Raw genomic sequence first — 15831 nt, forward strand, 5'->3', positions numbered from 1 at the left:
AGAGCGAAAAAAAGTAATTGCATTGTTGTTAATCTGTCTGCCAGATGTTAGAGGCTGAATATATTTCTTTATCATTTCTGTTTCATTTCAGGACTGCAAAGATAATCGAAGGGAATGTGCGCTGGTATCCTTTTGTTTAGTACCATCCCCTTCTTGCAAATAATAGTGAACCTATGCATCCCTACGATTTCACTAGGATCCTGACTGCCTCGTATCGAATGGCAAACCAACTCCAGAACACACATCCTTCTAATCCGATCGGATATGCATGTCCATGTCCTGACTCTGACCGCCTCCACTGTTCATGATCTGCAAATGTGATTGTTACAAGAATGGGGCTCCAGATAAGATTTTGAAGTGAAAGTATTTTTCTCCCCATTTGAATTTGGGAGTAAAATGATTTTTTTCCACCAATAATATGGTACTCTCCCCATTCCTATTTGGTGTAATTTCTGGTTTTGGACACTATATTTCAGTACAACTGATACTGTTTGTAAATAAGAGAAATTGTGATAACACCAAAGATGCTATGCTTAGCCCACCATTGTTCATCAATTTTAATATTAACCACACAATCAATGTTGGTGTGAAATCACTTTTCTAACAAAACCATATTGTGCCCGAACCAAGCCAACATGTGTTTCGATCTAATGCAGTCTTTTTGAAGGCTGTACATTGGCAAGTACATGGTTATATATGCGCTTTCCTTCTGACATTGTTACAATTAGTAACCATAACGGTGAGCAACCCTCTTAATAAGTAGTACTTGGATTTATGATTTTATGGCAAGCTGTGGAAACAGTATATATCCTCAATGTACAGGTTGTGGCGTCTAAAATCCCACAATATCCTACCAACCTAAGTCGAATCAGAACTTGATAAATGGTGAGTCTTTTCACCAAACTACCACTGAATTAGGATACTGAGAAATCTTTTGTTTAAATTGATACAGTGGGAGACAATTAATGGATTGTAGTTGGCCATATGCAAGGGGAAATATAATTACTATCACAATCTCACACTGGTTACATCGAACACCAATCAAAACACACAGGGGACACTATCTCAAGATCACTTATTTATCTGTATAGTATTGGATGAAGGCACCGAACATATGATGGATTGGAATATGGGCACTGGCATCTTGAATAGCACATGTATGGGTCATCACCATAACATACCTTTGACAATGTATCAAAACGATACGCTTTAGTACGAAAACTAAAGTCCATTTCTTCTTTTTGTCTTGTTCCTTTACAAACATTTTTTCTTTTTATCATAATTTATATACATTATATCTGAACTTGTAAACTTTTTTTGCTCATTTTTATTGTTGGTCTGGATCTCCCCTAATATCCCTCCTCTGTTTTTTGAAACGGCTTTTTAAAAAATGTATTTATATCTTAATGTTGCATTTGTAGATTTGCTGTACTGACTGGTGGTCAAACTAATGATGTCAGAAAGAAAACCTATGTATACATGTACTTGCCAATGGAAATCCTTGAAGACTGCATAAGGTCGAAACACGTGTTTTGTTAAATGTCAAATGATTGTGTGGTTAATATTAAAATTGAAGAACAATGGTGGGATCAGGGCAGTATCTTTGTTATCACAATTTCTGGTAGTTGCAACCAAGAGGGTAGGGCATTACCTCTTAGACAATGAAGCACGGTGCTGCCTATACATAAAAAAGTTTTTTTTAATGATTACTGAAAAATATAAGAAAACTAGGCGCGCAAGACACTTGGTTTGTCCTAAAAGTTGTATTTTGGATATCATTTGTACTCTATACTCCATAGAAGACACATTGTTATGTGAGCTCTTTTTCAGATCAAGCAGTAATAATATTATAGTTCCTGCCTGTGGCAGTGCTCTACTTGTACTGCTGATCCGGATATATATATATAGCGCTGTGCGGGTATATGTATCCTTTGTTTCCTATGTTAATTTCCCAACTTTTTTTTTTTGGTTTGTTTTTTTGGTCAGGCGTATTTGATTATTTTTATGTTGTAAATGTAGATTGTGGGTCATTTATGTGTAGGGCTGGTTACAAATGAGCGGTGGTCCAAAAGGCATTTGTTTTCTGCACAGTCAGCTGCAGGTTTACATATGCTTGGACGTAACGCACATTAATGCATGTACTAGTATTGAGCTGTGGAACATTAACCCCTGGAGACTCACAGTTGAAAGCAGTGCACATTAGTTGTAGTGAAGATCAAATGTTCTGCTTCACGGAAATTCTAGAGCACTGTGCAGATGTTACTTAGTGGAGGCATTGAGGTTGTGTTTGTTAAGCCATTTACTGTGAAGGTGGTGTGGTTTGTTTGATTGGGTTGGCTTGGTGGTTTGGTTGTGGACATGCATGTGTGCTCATGCAAATGTTCTGTGGCCATTGATGCACTCTCGCATGTGGTTTGACGTCTTTAGCTTGCTCGCTTATTTAGATCATGTGCTCTCTCTTGGTAAGCGATTTGTTAATTTATATTGTTTGTGTTAAATAACAATAGGCAGCTAAAAGGGTCTGCAGTGACCATAGTTTGTTGCTTTTCTGGTTAGTAATCATCTCATTCCTTACATGTACTAGATAAAGCAGTCATGAAAGTAATATAAACAAAAATATTGGATGCGTGTAAGATGCTAATGTGTATTTTAATTAATATGTTCACCAACCTTTCAGCACCTGAGATACAGTGCCACCCCACAAGTCGGGATAAGAAACCAGTTTACAAAATTGTTAATGACTTGGATGCATTTATATCACCACTACTTATAAACTAACACTCATTTCCAGGATCTATTCTTTCTCACACAACTTGGTTGGTGTTTGGTACACATGCCCCAATACTCCAACCACAAGGCTGTCAATACTATACTGCACTAATGATCTCTAATAAGGGTGAAACCAGTATCTAGTGTTCTTCAGCTTTGAGAAATGTCTGTCTTGGGTTGATAAAACGATGTTTAAAGTAGCACTGCCCTAGCAATTTCCTGCAGCAAAGGGCTTCCATGAGGGCTAATTTAAATACCCACAATACCTTGCTGATGTGCCTCTGAACTGAAGGTGAATTTCCAGACATGGTTACTGTGTGGCACTGGGGCATGTGACTTGGCTCCAATTAAGTTTTCTTCATATACATATACTCTAGTGCAGCAGTCGCTGCACTATATTAAGTGAGTATCATTGGAAATCAAAACAATGAATTGCTAATATCTTTTGACTTGCATGACGGATTTAACCCCTGCCCCCCCCCCCCCTGACTGAACATTTTGGCCAAGATCCGCTAAAACAAAACACAGTTTTGCCGTAATACCCATTCATTTTCTAATAGACTAAAAAGATCAATATTTGCCAGACCGCACAGCGAAAACCGCTGGACGGAACGGGACCAGTTTCGAAAAAACTTTGGCATGAAGTGTTGACTCCCAATCCTTTGGGGATCTGTCGTTCTTGCATCCAGTATTTCTTTAAATATTTGACCCCTTCCCCCAAAATTATAGAGATCTCCCATGGTGCTTTGCAGTAGAGTTTTTTCAGAAATTAAAAAGCTGCCATCTATTTTTCTTTTTCAATGCGAGCGATAACCACGGTTATACCCGTGGCTACCCGAAAACAAAAAGCAGAAAAATACCATTTGGAGCAGGACAATCTACTAAATGGGGGTGGGGTATGGGAGAGAATACCATGTGAAATTTGGGTGTTGGACAGGGGACTGGGACCAAGTTAAGAGCACAAATGATTTTCCGTAGCTGCGGTTCTACAGCAGTTTCATCGTGGATACAGAAGGACGACGAGCGGGAATGAAAGTGCATCACGTGTAAACGAGTGTTGGGGAGTGGCGAGTGGTAGAGGGCTGGGGAGTTGAGGCCTTGAGGAGAGTGGGGAGAGCAGGCACAGATGAGGTGGGGGCACTATGTGATTGCCCCGGCGGGCAGAGTAGTATTTATTTCTGCTGGTATCTATCAATTGCAGATAACCGCAGATAAGTTATTATAGCCGCGGTTATGGGGAAAACGTTTTAGTAAAGATGATAATTTTTTTTTTTTGCAGCTACACTAAGTTTGGGGTGAAAAATTGCTAGCAAAGGCCAAAGTAATGTTGTAAAATATACAATGGATATGGCCAGTTGTGTGGAATAAAACGATGGTATAACAAAACCTTGAAATTCACTAAAAAACATTAGTTAAAGTTTAGTTAAGTTGCCTATATTTTTTGGAGACAAAAGCCCTGAACTTCGGCACATTTGGGAAGTCATGACCGGATTAACTCTGGGCGTTCCCGTTGCAAAGCCCATGAGCACATAGATATCACAAGAGAAGAGATTCACAATGACATAAAAATTGTGGGGGACATCAACGATAGTGCAGCGAGTCGTCATGATTTCACAAATGCGCTGTTTGATGGGTTTTGTTGCAATGCATTTGGGCACCTTAACTAAACTTGAAAGTTTTCTTCAGTGGAAAAAAGTAATCTATAGGAATATATATATATATCCTTTGTTGCAGGCATCTAAAGGGTGGAAATAAATAATGCAACAAAACCCCTGAAATTCAGCTAAAGCCACCTTAACTTTGCACCACCTGTTGTGCAGCCTGTCACCACAATGATGACATCACTGGTAATAATACTAAATACATCTGATGAGACACCACTGATTACATCTGTGATGGCATCAAACGTAACATTATTTATGAGTTAGCTAATGAAAGCTTTGATTAACTAAATAACTATTTAAGCCATGGCATGAATACTGGCCCTTTAATGTGTTCAAATATACAGTGGGCATGGCTGAAGCTCTTGACCACTGGATATAGCTAAAGGCCATGGTTAGTGGCCGGTTAGTATTGTAAAAGGGCTTCAGCCATAGCCACTATGGCGACGGCGGAGAGACTGGAGGAGCGCTGGGACCGGAGCATAGATCTCCAGTCCCGCAGGTAAATGGGGATGGAAGGAGTGGGGTGGTAGAGAGGATGGGGGGATTTTAGGGGTAGGGTGGGTTATGGAAGCAACCTGGAGAGGATCCCTGTTACCTCCTGTAGGAAAGGCATGGTATCACAAGTATGACACTGACACAATGGATACAATTTGTAAAACCTTTATTGAAAATGATGGGTTGGAGAAACTCCTTTTTTGCCTCTCAGCTAAAATGGGAGTAGTCTCAACCATCAAACGATAAACAAAACGGTCCTAGCGGAGTCCGTCAAATAAAAATGGCCTATGCTTACAAAGCCTATTGCCTGCTCTATCTCTTGTACAAAAAAGTTTAGAAAAGGAGAAATGTATGCAAAGGAGAAATCGTGTTCAAAAGAATAAAGATAGTGGAACAAGCTCTCCTCCTCACGTTAAACATCACAGAGTAAGACTGTCCATGTAGGCAGGATGACACACTCTTAACACTCTAAGCAGTTCCAACTGTGCATTGAGGCCCGCCTGGACTTCCAAGTTAATGTCTCTTTCTTGACTTTCAAAATTATATTCCAACGTAAAGTTTACAAAGGCCGCCCTCTGTCGGGCTCAGAACTATCACATCACAGTTCAACACAAACTTGCAACCAGGTCTCCCTTTCCCAAGCTTCTTGTTTCGAGTCTCCATCAATCGGGCTTGGATCCCTTTCGGATGTCGAAGACTTTCGAAATGTGCGTGGTTCTTTTTACTCTCGCTTAATTCACTTTTGCTGTTTGTTCATTTTTTAGCTTCAAACAATGTACCTTTCACAGTGACTTTCGAATGGGCAACTTTCTTTTGCCGTACCACTCTGTTTCTTAGTATCGCTGATCTTACAGCTGCCTTTTACTTCAAAGTTCATTCACAGGTCGCCCTTTCCTCACGTCTCATCCACACGCGTGCAGCCTTCACTTGTGATATAATGTTGCCACTTCGTTCGATTTAACACACACCGGTCTCTCGGGTCGTTCGCCAACTCACCGGCTGTGTGCGTTTTGTTTCTTGCTTTGCTTTTTCCAATTCACGAGTCAAGGCTAGTACCACAGGCTTGGCCTCACCTCCCCAACTCTGCCGTTCAGGAAACACAATGCAGTCTTCACTTGTAGGATCTGGCCTTCTCCATGTGTCTTTCACAGCCTGTTGGAGGCAACAACCACCATTAGGGAATGCTTGAGGTTTTCGGCCCGCTGCTCTCATCCCTTGGTCCGTTGCTCTGCTCCAGTAGGTGTGCCTTCCTTCCGGAAGTTCTGCTCGTACTCATGTTGTGCCTTGCGCAGAGTGTGTCTTTAGGTGTTGCCTTTTATTTGTGTCAGGAGAGGTAATGGGTATCAGGTGTATGTACTTAGTGTAAAGTGCCTGCCTTTGCCTGACCCTAGTAACGGGACATGTCCAGTACGATGTGAGAGAGTTAGTCTGGTTACTCTGAGTCACCCTCTTCCTCGGCCCAGGGTTTGTATAAAAGGGGGTCTGGGGCAGTTGGGACTTCAAAAAATCCTCCAAAATAGGATGGGGTAGATGAACAGAAAAGGGGGGAATATTGTGTCTCCCCATCAGCTGTTTCACCCCCCCCACCCCACTCCCCTGATACCTCTAACCCAGGTGATCCTCCCGCATTGGTCCACCCCTAGGAACTGGATCCAAAAGCAATGGCCGTGTCCCGGGCACCTGGATGACAAGTCCCTGAGGTCTAGCGGGTGAGACACCCTTTGGTTTCTCACACTCCCCAGATTGAAACAATAAATGGTGCCACACGGGGAAGGGCCTCAGGTGGCTTGGACAGCAGGTGGGGAATGTGTATTCTTGCCCATTGTGCCCTTCCCTGGGTGCAAATCTCCTTAATAAAGTACATCACCTACACTAAGCACTCGGGTAGTTACGGACCTGGTTTGGCATCGGCACATTCTAGATAGATTTGCAGCCATTTCAATGGTATGTACACCTGCAAAGGTACTTCTATACATTCTATTTACAAAATAATACACAATGAAAGCATCATAAAATAAATAATATACACAAAGCCTATGTTTCATTTTTGTACAAACTGTTTTATTTTAAAACATATAATAGCAGTATGGTAACTTTAACCAAGAAACCGAGATCTATAACCTAACCATGTCATAAGTTAAAACAAAATATACAGAAATGCCAACATCGTACAATATTTTGAGTGTAAATCTTGTTAATGTCTAGTCGCACCATTATTTCAAATAGGTAGACAAGAAAAAGTTCTCTGTATGTTAATAAATGAATGCTTACTACAAGTTACATGAAGTATCTTAGAAATGTAATTTCAATACTTCTTGTAAAATCTGTGTCTTTGTTTTGGCCACCTACATACATTAAAAGTTAATAATGACATTTCCTAATCTACACTTAACCTTTTCTTTCAAATTCTATTGTTCTTTAATACTTCTATTTCTCCAGAGGTAGGAGTATATCTGTAGAATACAATCCTCACGTTGTGAACCAAATGGTAAACTACATTTTGAAGTGCTTGAGGAACACCACAAACTGTTTAAACGTTGCAGTGTTCCACAAGGGTAGGCCAAAGGGCCATCAAAAATGGACATCATAACTAGTCAGTTCAGAAAAGACCTAAAAACAAAATTGAAATAAGTGTTTCTACAACAGTAGGGTCCCAACGAGCAGTGTGGGATCCCTTTTTTTCTATTAACCGTAAGTGTTCTTGCAAATATTCTAATTGTCTCTAAATTGTCATTAAAATACTTCTTTTCAAATCTGTGTGTATTTTATTTTTGGCCACCTACACACATGTAAACGACAAATATACCAAAATCTTCCCATACGTCTCTAATTGGTGGTCAGAACTAATTTCTTTTTAAAACTCTGTACTTTACTTTTTTCCCTACCTCCTACTGTTTACTTGTTTCAGACGTAACGGTTATCATCTACCCTCACTAGCACTCAAAATAATGTACATAGACCCACTTATATAACCCAGTACTTGAACAATTAGACATTTTACACAATTAAACAGAAGTGGTAGTTTGCAGAATGCAGTTTGTTTTGCAATTTGTGTAATCTTGACAATCTCTAATATATAACTTTATTTTGTAGTGATTTTATATTGCAATCTACTAAATATCTATCCTTTAGTTTTAGACTTATTACCCTTTCTCCCGTTTCAAACCTCAATTTTGCAGGTGAATATTCAACATATTTAGAATCTTTGGTTCTAGCAACATTAAGTAAGCATTCTTTAAACGCTTTATCAATCTAGCTTGGTGTGTGACTATACAGTCATTGCAGACAAGCTGATGTACTTCAGTACACAGCCATGTTGTGAAATGTCCACAGTGAATGGATGCTCTCTCATGAAAAAAGATTGTGTGTGTTTTAGATGTTTTTTTGCAAATAGAAACCAGACTATTTACAAAATTCATAACCAACGTGCTAACTTTCCTACCATCTATGCTATATCTCTGAATCATCATTAAAGGAAATTCGTCAAAATGAGATTTTACAGTTGACTGTAAATTACAACCACAGTTGCTGCATTGCATATCATGAAAAGCTTTTGTTACGAGGTCAGAAAAGTGATTTTCTTTTTTTTTTCTGATCAGGAACAGGGAGGTATAAAAACCTTTCTGTAACATCTTGAGTAATTCACTCTTTGTAACAATATGTGCACTCATGCTTCCATTCATAAGACATTCCTACATATTTATCTACACTAACGTTTTCCTGCACTAGCACCTCAAAAATACAGCTACTATACTTTGGATTGATATTGCTGAATGTATGTTATGTGGACATTGCTGAATGTATGTTATGTGGTCTTTCATCTACATAATTTAAGATTTGAAAGTTCCACATATAGTTGTTTCTTTACGAAGCTATTTCTTGCACCAGCAGTGTCATTTGAAACACACATGCACAAAGCTTCATTAGACTAGCATTCAACTCCTGATTGATGATTACTAAATCTACAGTGGGATATGTCATATTTGTTTGACTTTCCAACACGGCTAAATTCTCTTGTTTTGCAGTCTTAAGAAGAACCACTTTATTTGAATGTATCTTCACTGGTTGCTTATTGTTTCTTGCTGAAAGCTTAGCAGGAACAGGTATAATGTCAAAGTGAGGAGCATACAGTACATGTAATCTAGCATATTCTTCAGTGCAGGAAATGTCAGCTGTCCCTTTCGATGCATCAAAGTTTATTAAAAATAAACCATCAATATTATTTACAAGTGACTGGATCCATATGACATGATATTCCTGCTTTGAACAACGTATGACCAATGTCAGTCAATGCTGTTTCCAAAGTCAACCCTTGTGATTTATGAATAGTGATTGCATATGCAAAGCTCAATGTAAACTGTGCTCTTTTCACAAAGGTATCCTTAAAAAGCATGACGTGTGCAGAGAGGTCTGAGAAATCAAATGAATGTGTTCAATGTTTGTACTGTGAGGAAAAGTGAGAAATGCAGCCACTCTTCCCATTGCTCCATTGAGTAGACTAATTTCTACATTCATGATCCTCTTTAACGTTACTCGTGCATAGATGCACATTTTAAAACCAAACCGATTTTAGACCTGCTATTTTAGAAATTTAACTGTCTAATTGAATTAATCGTGCCTTTGCTATTTTATCTAACTAATGGCATACGATTGGCATCTAAAACATTGCACAATTTTATCTGTACAATGTCTTGCTTCTCGGAGAGCAGAATTGTAGGGTTGAGTCACACTCCAAGTGTATACATCAAAGCAACAGACAAACTGTTCTTTTCTTGAAGAGTCAACATGACATCAGGTGCAGTGCATCTTGCATGAAACATGTTAGAAATCTGTCTTCCTTGTTTTCATATTCTCCTCCAGGATACCGATACTTATCTTATTAAGCATTTCTGCATAGTAGTCTGCAGATTGCCTCCTATTAATGTTAAGTTCCTCGAATTCAAAACCACTCCTAAGGTTGAAATTAACAATTCTGCCTATAGTTTTTTGTCTATCCTTAGATTGCTGCATCCTGAAGGTTGGTTGACCTTTCACATGAGTTAATTGTAAGAAATCTCTGAAAACCAGGACATGTTTGCCTCCAAGCAAAACTTCATAGTCAGTCTTCAATACCTCTTGCATTCACAAGTGAATGAAAGCTAGCATCAAGTTAGACACCATGCTTACTTCATCTACAATAAACGAGAAGGGCCAACCAGGCGGTGTAGTCGTGCCTTCTGCACCGACCAATCGGGTTGTACGCTGTGGTGACGCAAACACACATGACTCATAGCCGCGTGTACAAGATCAGCCAATCAGGTGATGAAGTTCATTAACGCGGCTCTGCCCATGCTTGATGATGTACCTGCGTGTACACCATGGGCCAGTCAGATTGTGCGCTGTGGTGACACATGTCTCATAGCCGCGTCTATACATCCTGATGTCTATTGGCTGACGCCATAGGCGCGGTTAAAGGTGGCACGCTTTCTTATTGACATGAATACAATCCGCTCTGCATGATTGATTGGTGGGCGTAGCTGCGGATATTCACCACACCCAAAGACAACTCCTTTACTTGACCTCATGGCTTTTTCTTCTGACTACTGAGCAGGTTGTCTGTTAAGTATAAGAAGGTTTTGATCCGACTCCTAATTATTTCCCTATCCTTGTATGCCCTCCTTTGTCCATTTATCTCTTTTGTCCTGTCATTTTGTTCTGTTTGTCAATTCATTATTTTCGTAATTTTCCTTGTTTCTTTTTATATTTTTCTTTTTAGTGGCATAGTACCTTTTTTTTTTTGTCATGTATTTTTTTATTTTCTTACATTTTTCTCCCACGTCAGACATTGCACAATGTGACTGACCACAGCAGTAGCAGCAATGAGGTAATTTGGGTTCTGAATCGATTCCTGCCTCTCACCCCCCCCCCCCACCCCCCTCCCAGAAATTGTGTGGCATGAAAAAAACTGCAGACAGGTGTAGGTACTTCATGCTGGAGGAGCACCACTGCCGAAAAGAGATTTAACATTTGCAGGGCATGTTTTTCAAAAAACAGCTTACCCCTGAACCTTTTAAATGTGCCATTGCTTCGTTTGGGGACATCATCTTCATTCAACACTTAATCCAAGTCCACTGGGACAACGTTGATGAGGAATATCGAAAGGTCCATGAGCAACACTTAATACAAAGCCCATGGGCCGAACTCTGTATGTCGTCGAACAGCTGCAGTGGCACCAATCTCTACACCAGCAACCACCATGGCTGCGTCTGCACCATCCACCTCCACCACAGTACCTACTACGACCTCCTCCGGGACCCAACCTCGCCTACTGCTGCCCACACCGGACCTGAATGACTGCACAGTTGTGTGCTGTCGATGTCACAATTGTCCCCTTTGCCCCCCCCCCATTGTTACATGTGTAAACCCTAATGTTCTTCCCTTCCCAGATCCACCCTCTTCCTTCCCTCTTCCCCCAAAACAGACCTTTTCTGGGCCACCCTCTTTAAGTTCTAAAAATAGATGAAATAAAACCAACTGTAATAATGGATCACTACATCTTAGGTGATCTATTTTATGCAGTTTTGTGTTGATAACGAGTGGGGGTAGGGTGAGTGGGGCTAGAGAGGGTGCTGGTAGGGCAATGGGGCTAGAGTAGGTGGAGTTAGAGAGGGTGGGGGGAGAGTGAATGGATGGAGAGAGGATGGGGTAGGGTGAGTAGGTGTGGGCACAGGGTGGAGTAGGATGGGTGAGAGTACAGAGGTTTGCAGTACGGTGGGTAGGGGAACAGTAAGGTATGGTGGGTGGGGGAGGGTAGAAGAGGAGGGGTAGGATGGATTCGATGGAAAGGGTGGGGGTACAGGAGGAGGATGGCACAGGGGCAACACAACACGCTGGTCTTGGAAGCAAGACCACGCAGAGCAACAGAGGTTTGAATCCCGGATCCGTGCTTAGAAACCAAACTCTGGTAGGGTATTAGGCTTGTTACAAAAAAATAAAAATTTAAGTGGGTGGGGATAGGATACGTCGGTGAGGGTAAGGGTGAGTGGAGGTAGAGCAGGTCAGGATAAGTGTGGCTGGGAGTAGAGGGGGTGCAACTAAGGTGGGTGGGGGTAGAATCGATGGAGAGGATGGGGATAAGGTGAATGGGTGGGGGTAGAGTGAGTGGGTATGGGTGCACAGGGTGGTGTCTGGTGGCTGAGAGTACAGAGGCTGGAAGTACGATGGTTGGGGAATTGAGGGTAAGGTGGGTGATGGTAGAAGGGAGGGTGATATGATGGGTTGGATATAAAAAGTTGGGTATGGTGTACTGGGGGAGGGAGAGTGGGTGAACAAAACATGTGGTAGGGTAGGTGAGAGGAGGTAGAGGGGGTGGGGTAGGGTAGGATGGGTGTAAAGAGTGTGCAGGTAGAACAAGCTGGAGTAGTGTGATGGGGGTGGGTAGAGTGGCTGAAAAACATTTCAAAAGTGCATGTAAATACCTCAGGCTTAATTCTGTGCATTCATGATTCTACATCCCCCATAATGCCATTATATATTTATTATATAATATAGCTTTGGAACAGGAACACCTGAAGCATTCCTAATGCTATGTCCCCATAATATTGTTCCCACTCTGTTTTAAAACACAACACATCGCTTAAAGACGTTCATCGATCACAGACTGATTTTGACCTTTTTTGACAGTGGTATTGCTGTGTAGAACAGATGGCAGGCTTTGAGAACTCACAATTTGTTTGGGCAATGTACAGTGATAATAAATAATTTGCCATGGATCACACATTTTGGCTAAGCAGCGTGTTGCAAGCCCCTTCTTTTATGGCCGGTTTCTTGGTGATTGTTGTGATACATTGCACGACCCCCAACTAACCGCATTTAAACAGCATGAAAAGGGGAAAAAACACTGACTGCAAAAATAACAAATGCCCAGGTACTTAACTGGCACCCATGAATATACACACAGTAAGTGAACATATATCTTAAAGTTAAAAATACAAATGTAGTTCAGTTGAGCTTCCCCCTAGAAGTAAGTGCGAAAGACAAAATAGTATTGGACTTTTAAAAAAGTAATGAACACCAGCACAATAACTTGAAAGATGAAATGTTCCAATAAATATGCTAGCAAAGTATAAAAGGCCCTCACCTTTTAAACCCAACAATCTGTAGTGAAAAAAATCCCAAGACAAGTGCTTGTGGTTTTGTGGGTAAGCGTCTACATTGGGAACAATCAGATTAAAATCCTTATAGTCAAATATTTGAGCAAGCTTGCTAACCTAAAAACAAAAATAAACGGGGCTACATCCGCCCCCTCTCGAAAAAAAGGTTACTGTTCACCCACGTGTGTCCTTTACTCTGAAAAGCAGCCACAATCTGGGGGTGAGGGGGGGGGGGACACAATAACTGCACCGTGTGCCGGATTGCACCCTTTCTTGCCACATCCTGGGCAAATACTCATGACTTACTTGCTCTCTCATAGTTCCCCCTCCTACCCCCCTGTATCTGTGTCTTAACAATATTCTGCTTTATAAAGATAACCTGAAAGGTACACATACCATAGTGTCACTCAAACATATAAATCAATATAGGACTTTGTTAGGCAACGATTGTGGCATTATTCCCCCCCCCCCCCCATCTTGACTGGGAAACTCCAAATACCAGAATGGAATTCAGCAAAAACCAAGAAAATTGTCTCTACCGCTCATAATCGGCTCAAAGAATAACATGTACTAAGGTTTGAGAGATTAACCTCGAAATCCACCCTAATGTAACCATCGCTCAAAGTCGTTAATCGGACTGATTTGAACTTGTTTTGACAGTGGGATTGTTATGTATAAAAGATGTGATATATGTATTTATGCAATGTAACAATATTTGGAAAGTGCTAAACGAAGGCATCTAGGCGCTAGAAACAGCTGTGAGATAGAGCCACTATAACAGAAGGAAAGAGAAAGCAAATCAACTAAAAAAGATACCTTTTCACGACCTCCATCGGGACCCAACCTCCCCTAATGCGGCCCAGACAAGAAACCGTTAATGTTTTGTGCTGCAAATATCACAATTGAATCACGGTGGAAGATGCCATTTTCTTCCAGGGATCACTTTTCCCCCAGGACAAAAATACAGACAGCTAAAGTTACTTCATGGTGGAGGTGCAGGGAAAGTTTAGAACAAGTGCAAACAAATAAACCTTTAACCTCAGATGAACCTTAATCCCTACACAAGACATATACTCAGTGCGCCAAATCTTTATATTTGCAGTGGAGCGCAAGAAAGGACTTCGTCCACATCTTGAATCTCCAAATAGAAATCTGTAGGAAGGTGGACAATAGTTTGATACAGCCAGGCGTGAATCACAGGACAAATGCACTTTCGGAATTTCCACTGCAAATAAACCTCATAATATTTACTGACACCATCTAAAAAGTTATCCTTTAAAGAAAAAATGACCATATAGTGCAGCATATAATCTTACAAATCACAGTGCAAATAAACGAACTCATGGTGGCAACATTAGACAGACGCAAGTGATCACAGTTCAAGGGTGTTATTAAACTGTATAGGTAAGTTGGAAAAACGTCTAATCTAAACCTCAAATCTAACATTGGGCGCAAGCTTCGACCATCAAATAATAAGGCGGTTCTAGTGACATCAGGTCAAATAAGGAAAAACTTATTGCAAATCCTTAGCTAAATACAAAAGAAGTGTGGGTTAATGTTCATAAGAAAGTGTTCACAAATTGTCAGGATGCGGTAGTCTGGGTCTCCCTTCCCCACGTTTTGAGCATGGAACAAGGCTGGACTCGTGAGTACAGCACACGCTCTAGCTTTCCCAGCACAAGCCAACAGTTGCGCTATCAGAGCCTTTGGTGGTTAATTCTTTTCTACAAAAAGTCTCTTGCCTCCGAGGACCTGATGTATTCCAAAAATAGCTAACAAAAGTTCCTTTCTGCTTGTATGTTGGGTGATGCCTTTTCACCCCCTTGGTCCCCCTCTTCCAGGCTCAGGACCACCAAAAAGTTTTCTCAATCTCGGGACCTTCGGTTCTTGCTTCGAAGGGTCTGATGGGTTTAAAAATAATAAATAAAAGTTCCTTCTTGATAGTAATGGAGGTGATATTTCTTCACCCCTTGGTCCCCCTCTTCCGGGTTCAGACCCCTCTCGAATATCAGCCTGCCTCAGTTGGTTTCACCCTGGCTTGTATTCAAAAGATTTGTTACATTCACGTGCCGGTGGGGTGATGCCTTCTCACCTCCTGGATCCCCCTCTACCAGGCTTAGACCATTCTCGAATACTTGCCTTCCCTTTGTCAGCCCTTTTTCGATAGGTGATGGCTTTTCACCTTTGGGTCCCCCTCTTCCGGGCTCAGACCCCTTGCAAATGCTTGCCTTCCCTCTGTCTGGTTCACTACGGCTTTCAGTACAATCTCCTCTGAGATTCACAAGTCTTATGTCTTTTTAAACAGTTCATTTTGGACATCCCTCTGGCGGGTTCAGTCTTGTCAATACAGTATTCATTGAGACTTTTGGCTTCTCCTGTTATCGGCATCCCTCCGTCGGGTTCACACTGGCCAACTTTGCCAATTATGCAGTTTCTTGAACAGTTCTTACGATGCAGGATTCACTTCCCTTAGCTTCACAATCATCTGTCGGTCAAAGACTTTCGACTGGACAGACGATTTTACTAGACCCCTGTATGACCACTTTGACCCCTTTCGTGCCTTTCCCGAGGCCTTCTGGTAGCGGTAGTTTCAACAATAGGGTAGTCACCCAGTGTTTTCCAAGTGAGCACCCATGTGGTGCCTGACTCCTCAGTAGCTGGTTTTCCCCTTGCGTATCAAAAGTTATTTGTACTTTCTTCAATTAGCCACTTGCTACTTTCGTTCATAGTTCGGTTTCTCATCGGCTCTCCCCTCGACTCACCGGCTGTGA

The 15831-nt window shown here is 41.2% G+C and overlaps 1 protein-coding gene across 3 annotated transcripts in view; it reads left to right on the forward strand.

The window, feature by feature from the left end:
• Nucleotides 1-15831, forward strand: part of HAUS5 (HAUS augmin like complex subunit 5) — a 740017-nt gene that overhangs the window by 25089 nt on the left and 699097 nt on the right. For 2 of the 3 annotated variants that reach the window (XM_069604848.1, XM_069604847.1), the window contains exon 4: nucleotides 92-124. The exons of the other annotated variant lie outside the window; for it this stretch is intronic. In XM_069604848.1, coding sequence (XP_069460949.1) covers nucleotides 92-124 — 33 coding nt within the window. The remainder of the gene's footprint in view (nucleotides 1-91; nucleotides 125-15831) is intronic. 3 annotated transcript variants of the gene reach the window in all.

This window comes from Ambystoma mexicanum, chromosome 1p (genome assembly GCF_040938575.1).
Source record: "Ambystoma mexicanum isolate Mex_15411 chromosome 1p, UKY_AmexF1_1, whole genome shotgun sequence".
Taxonomy (NCBI): Eukaryota; Metazoa; Chordata; class Amphibia; order Caudata; family Ambystomatidae; genus Ambystoma; species Ambystoma mexicanum.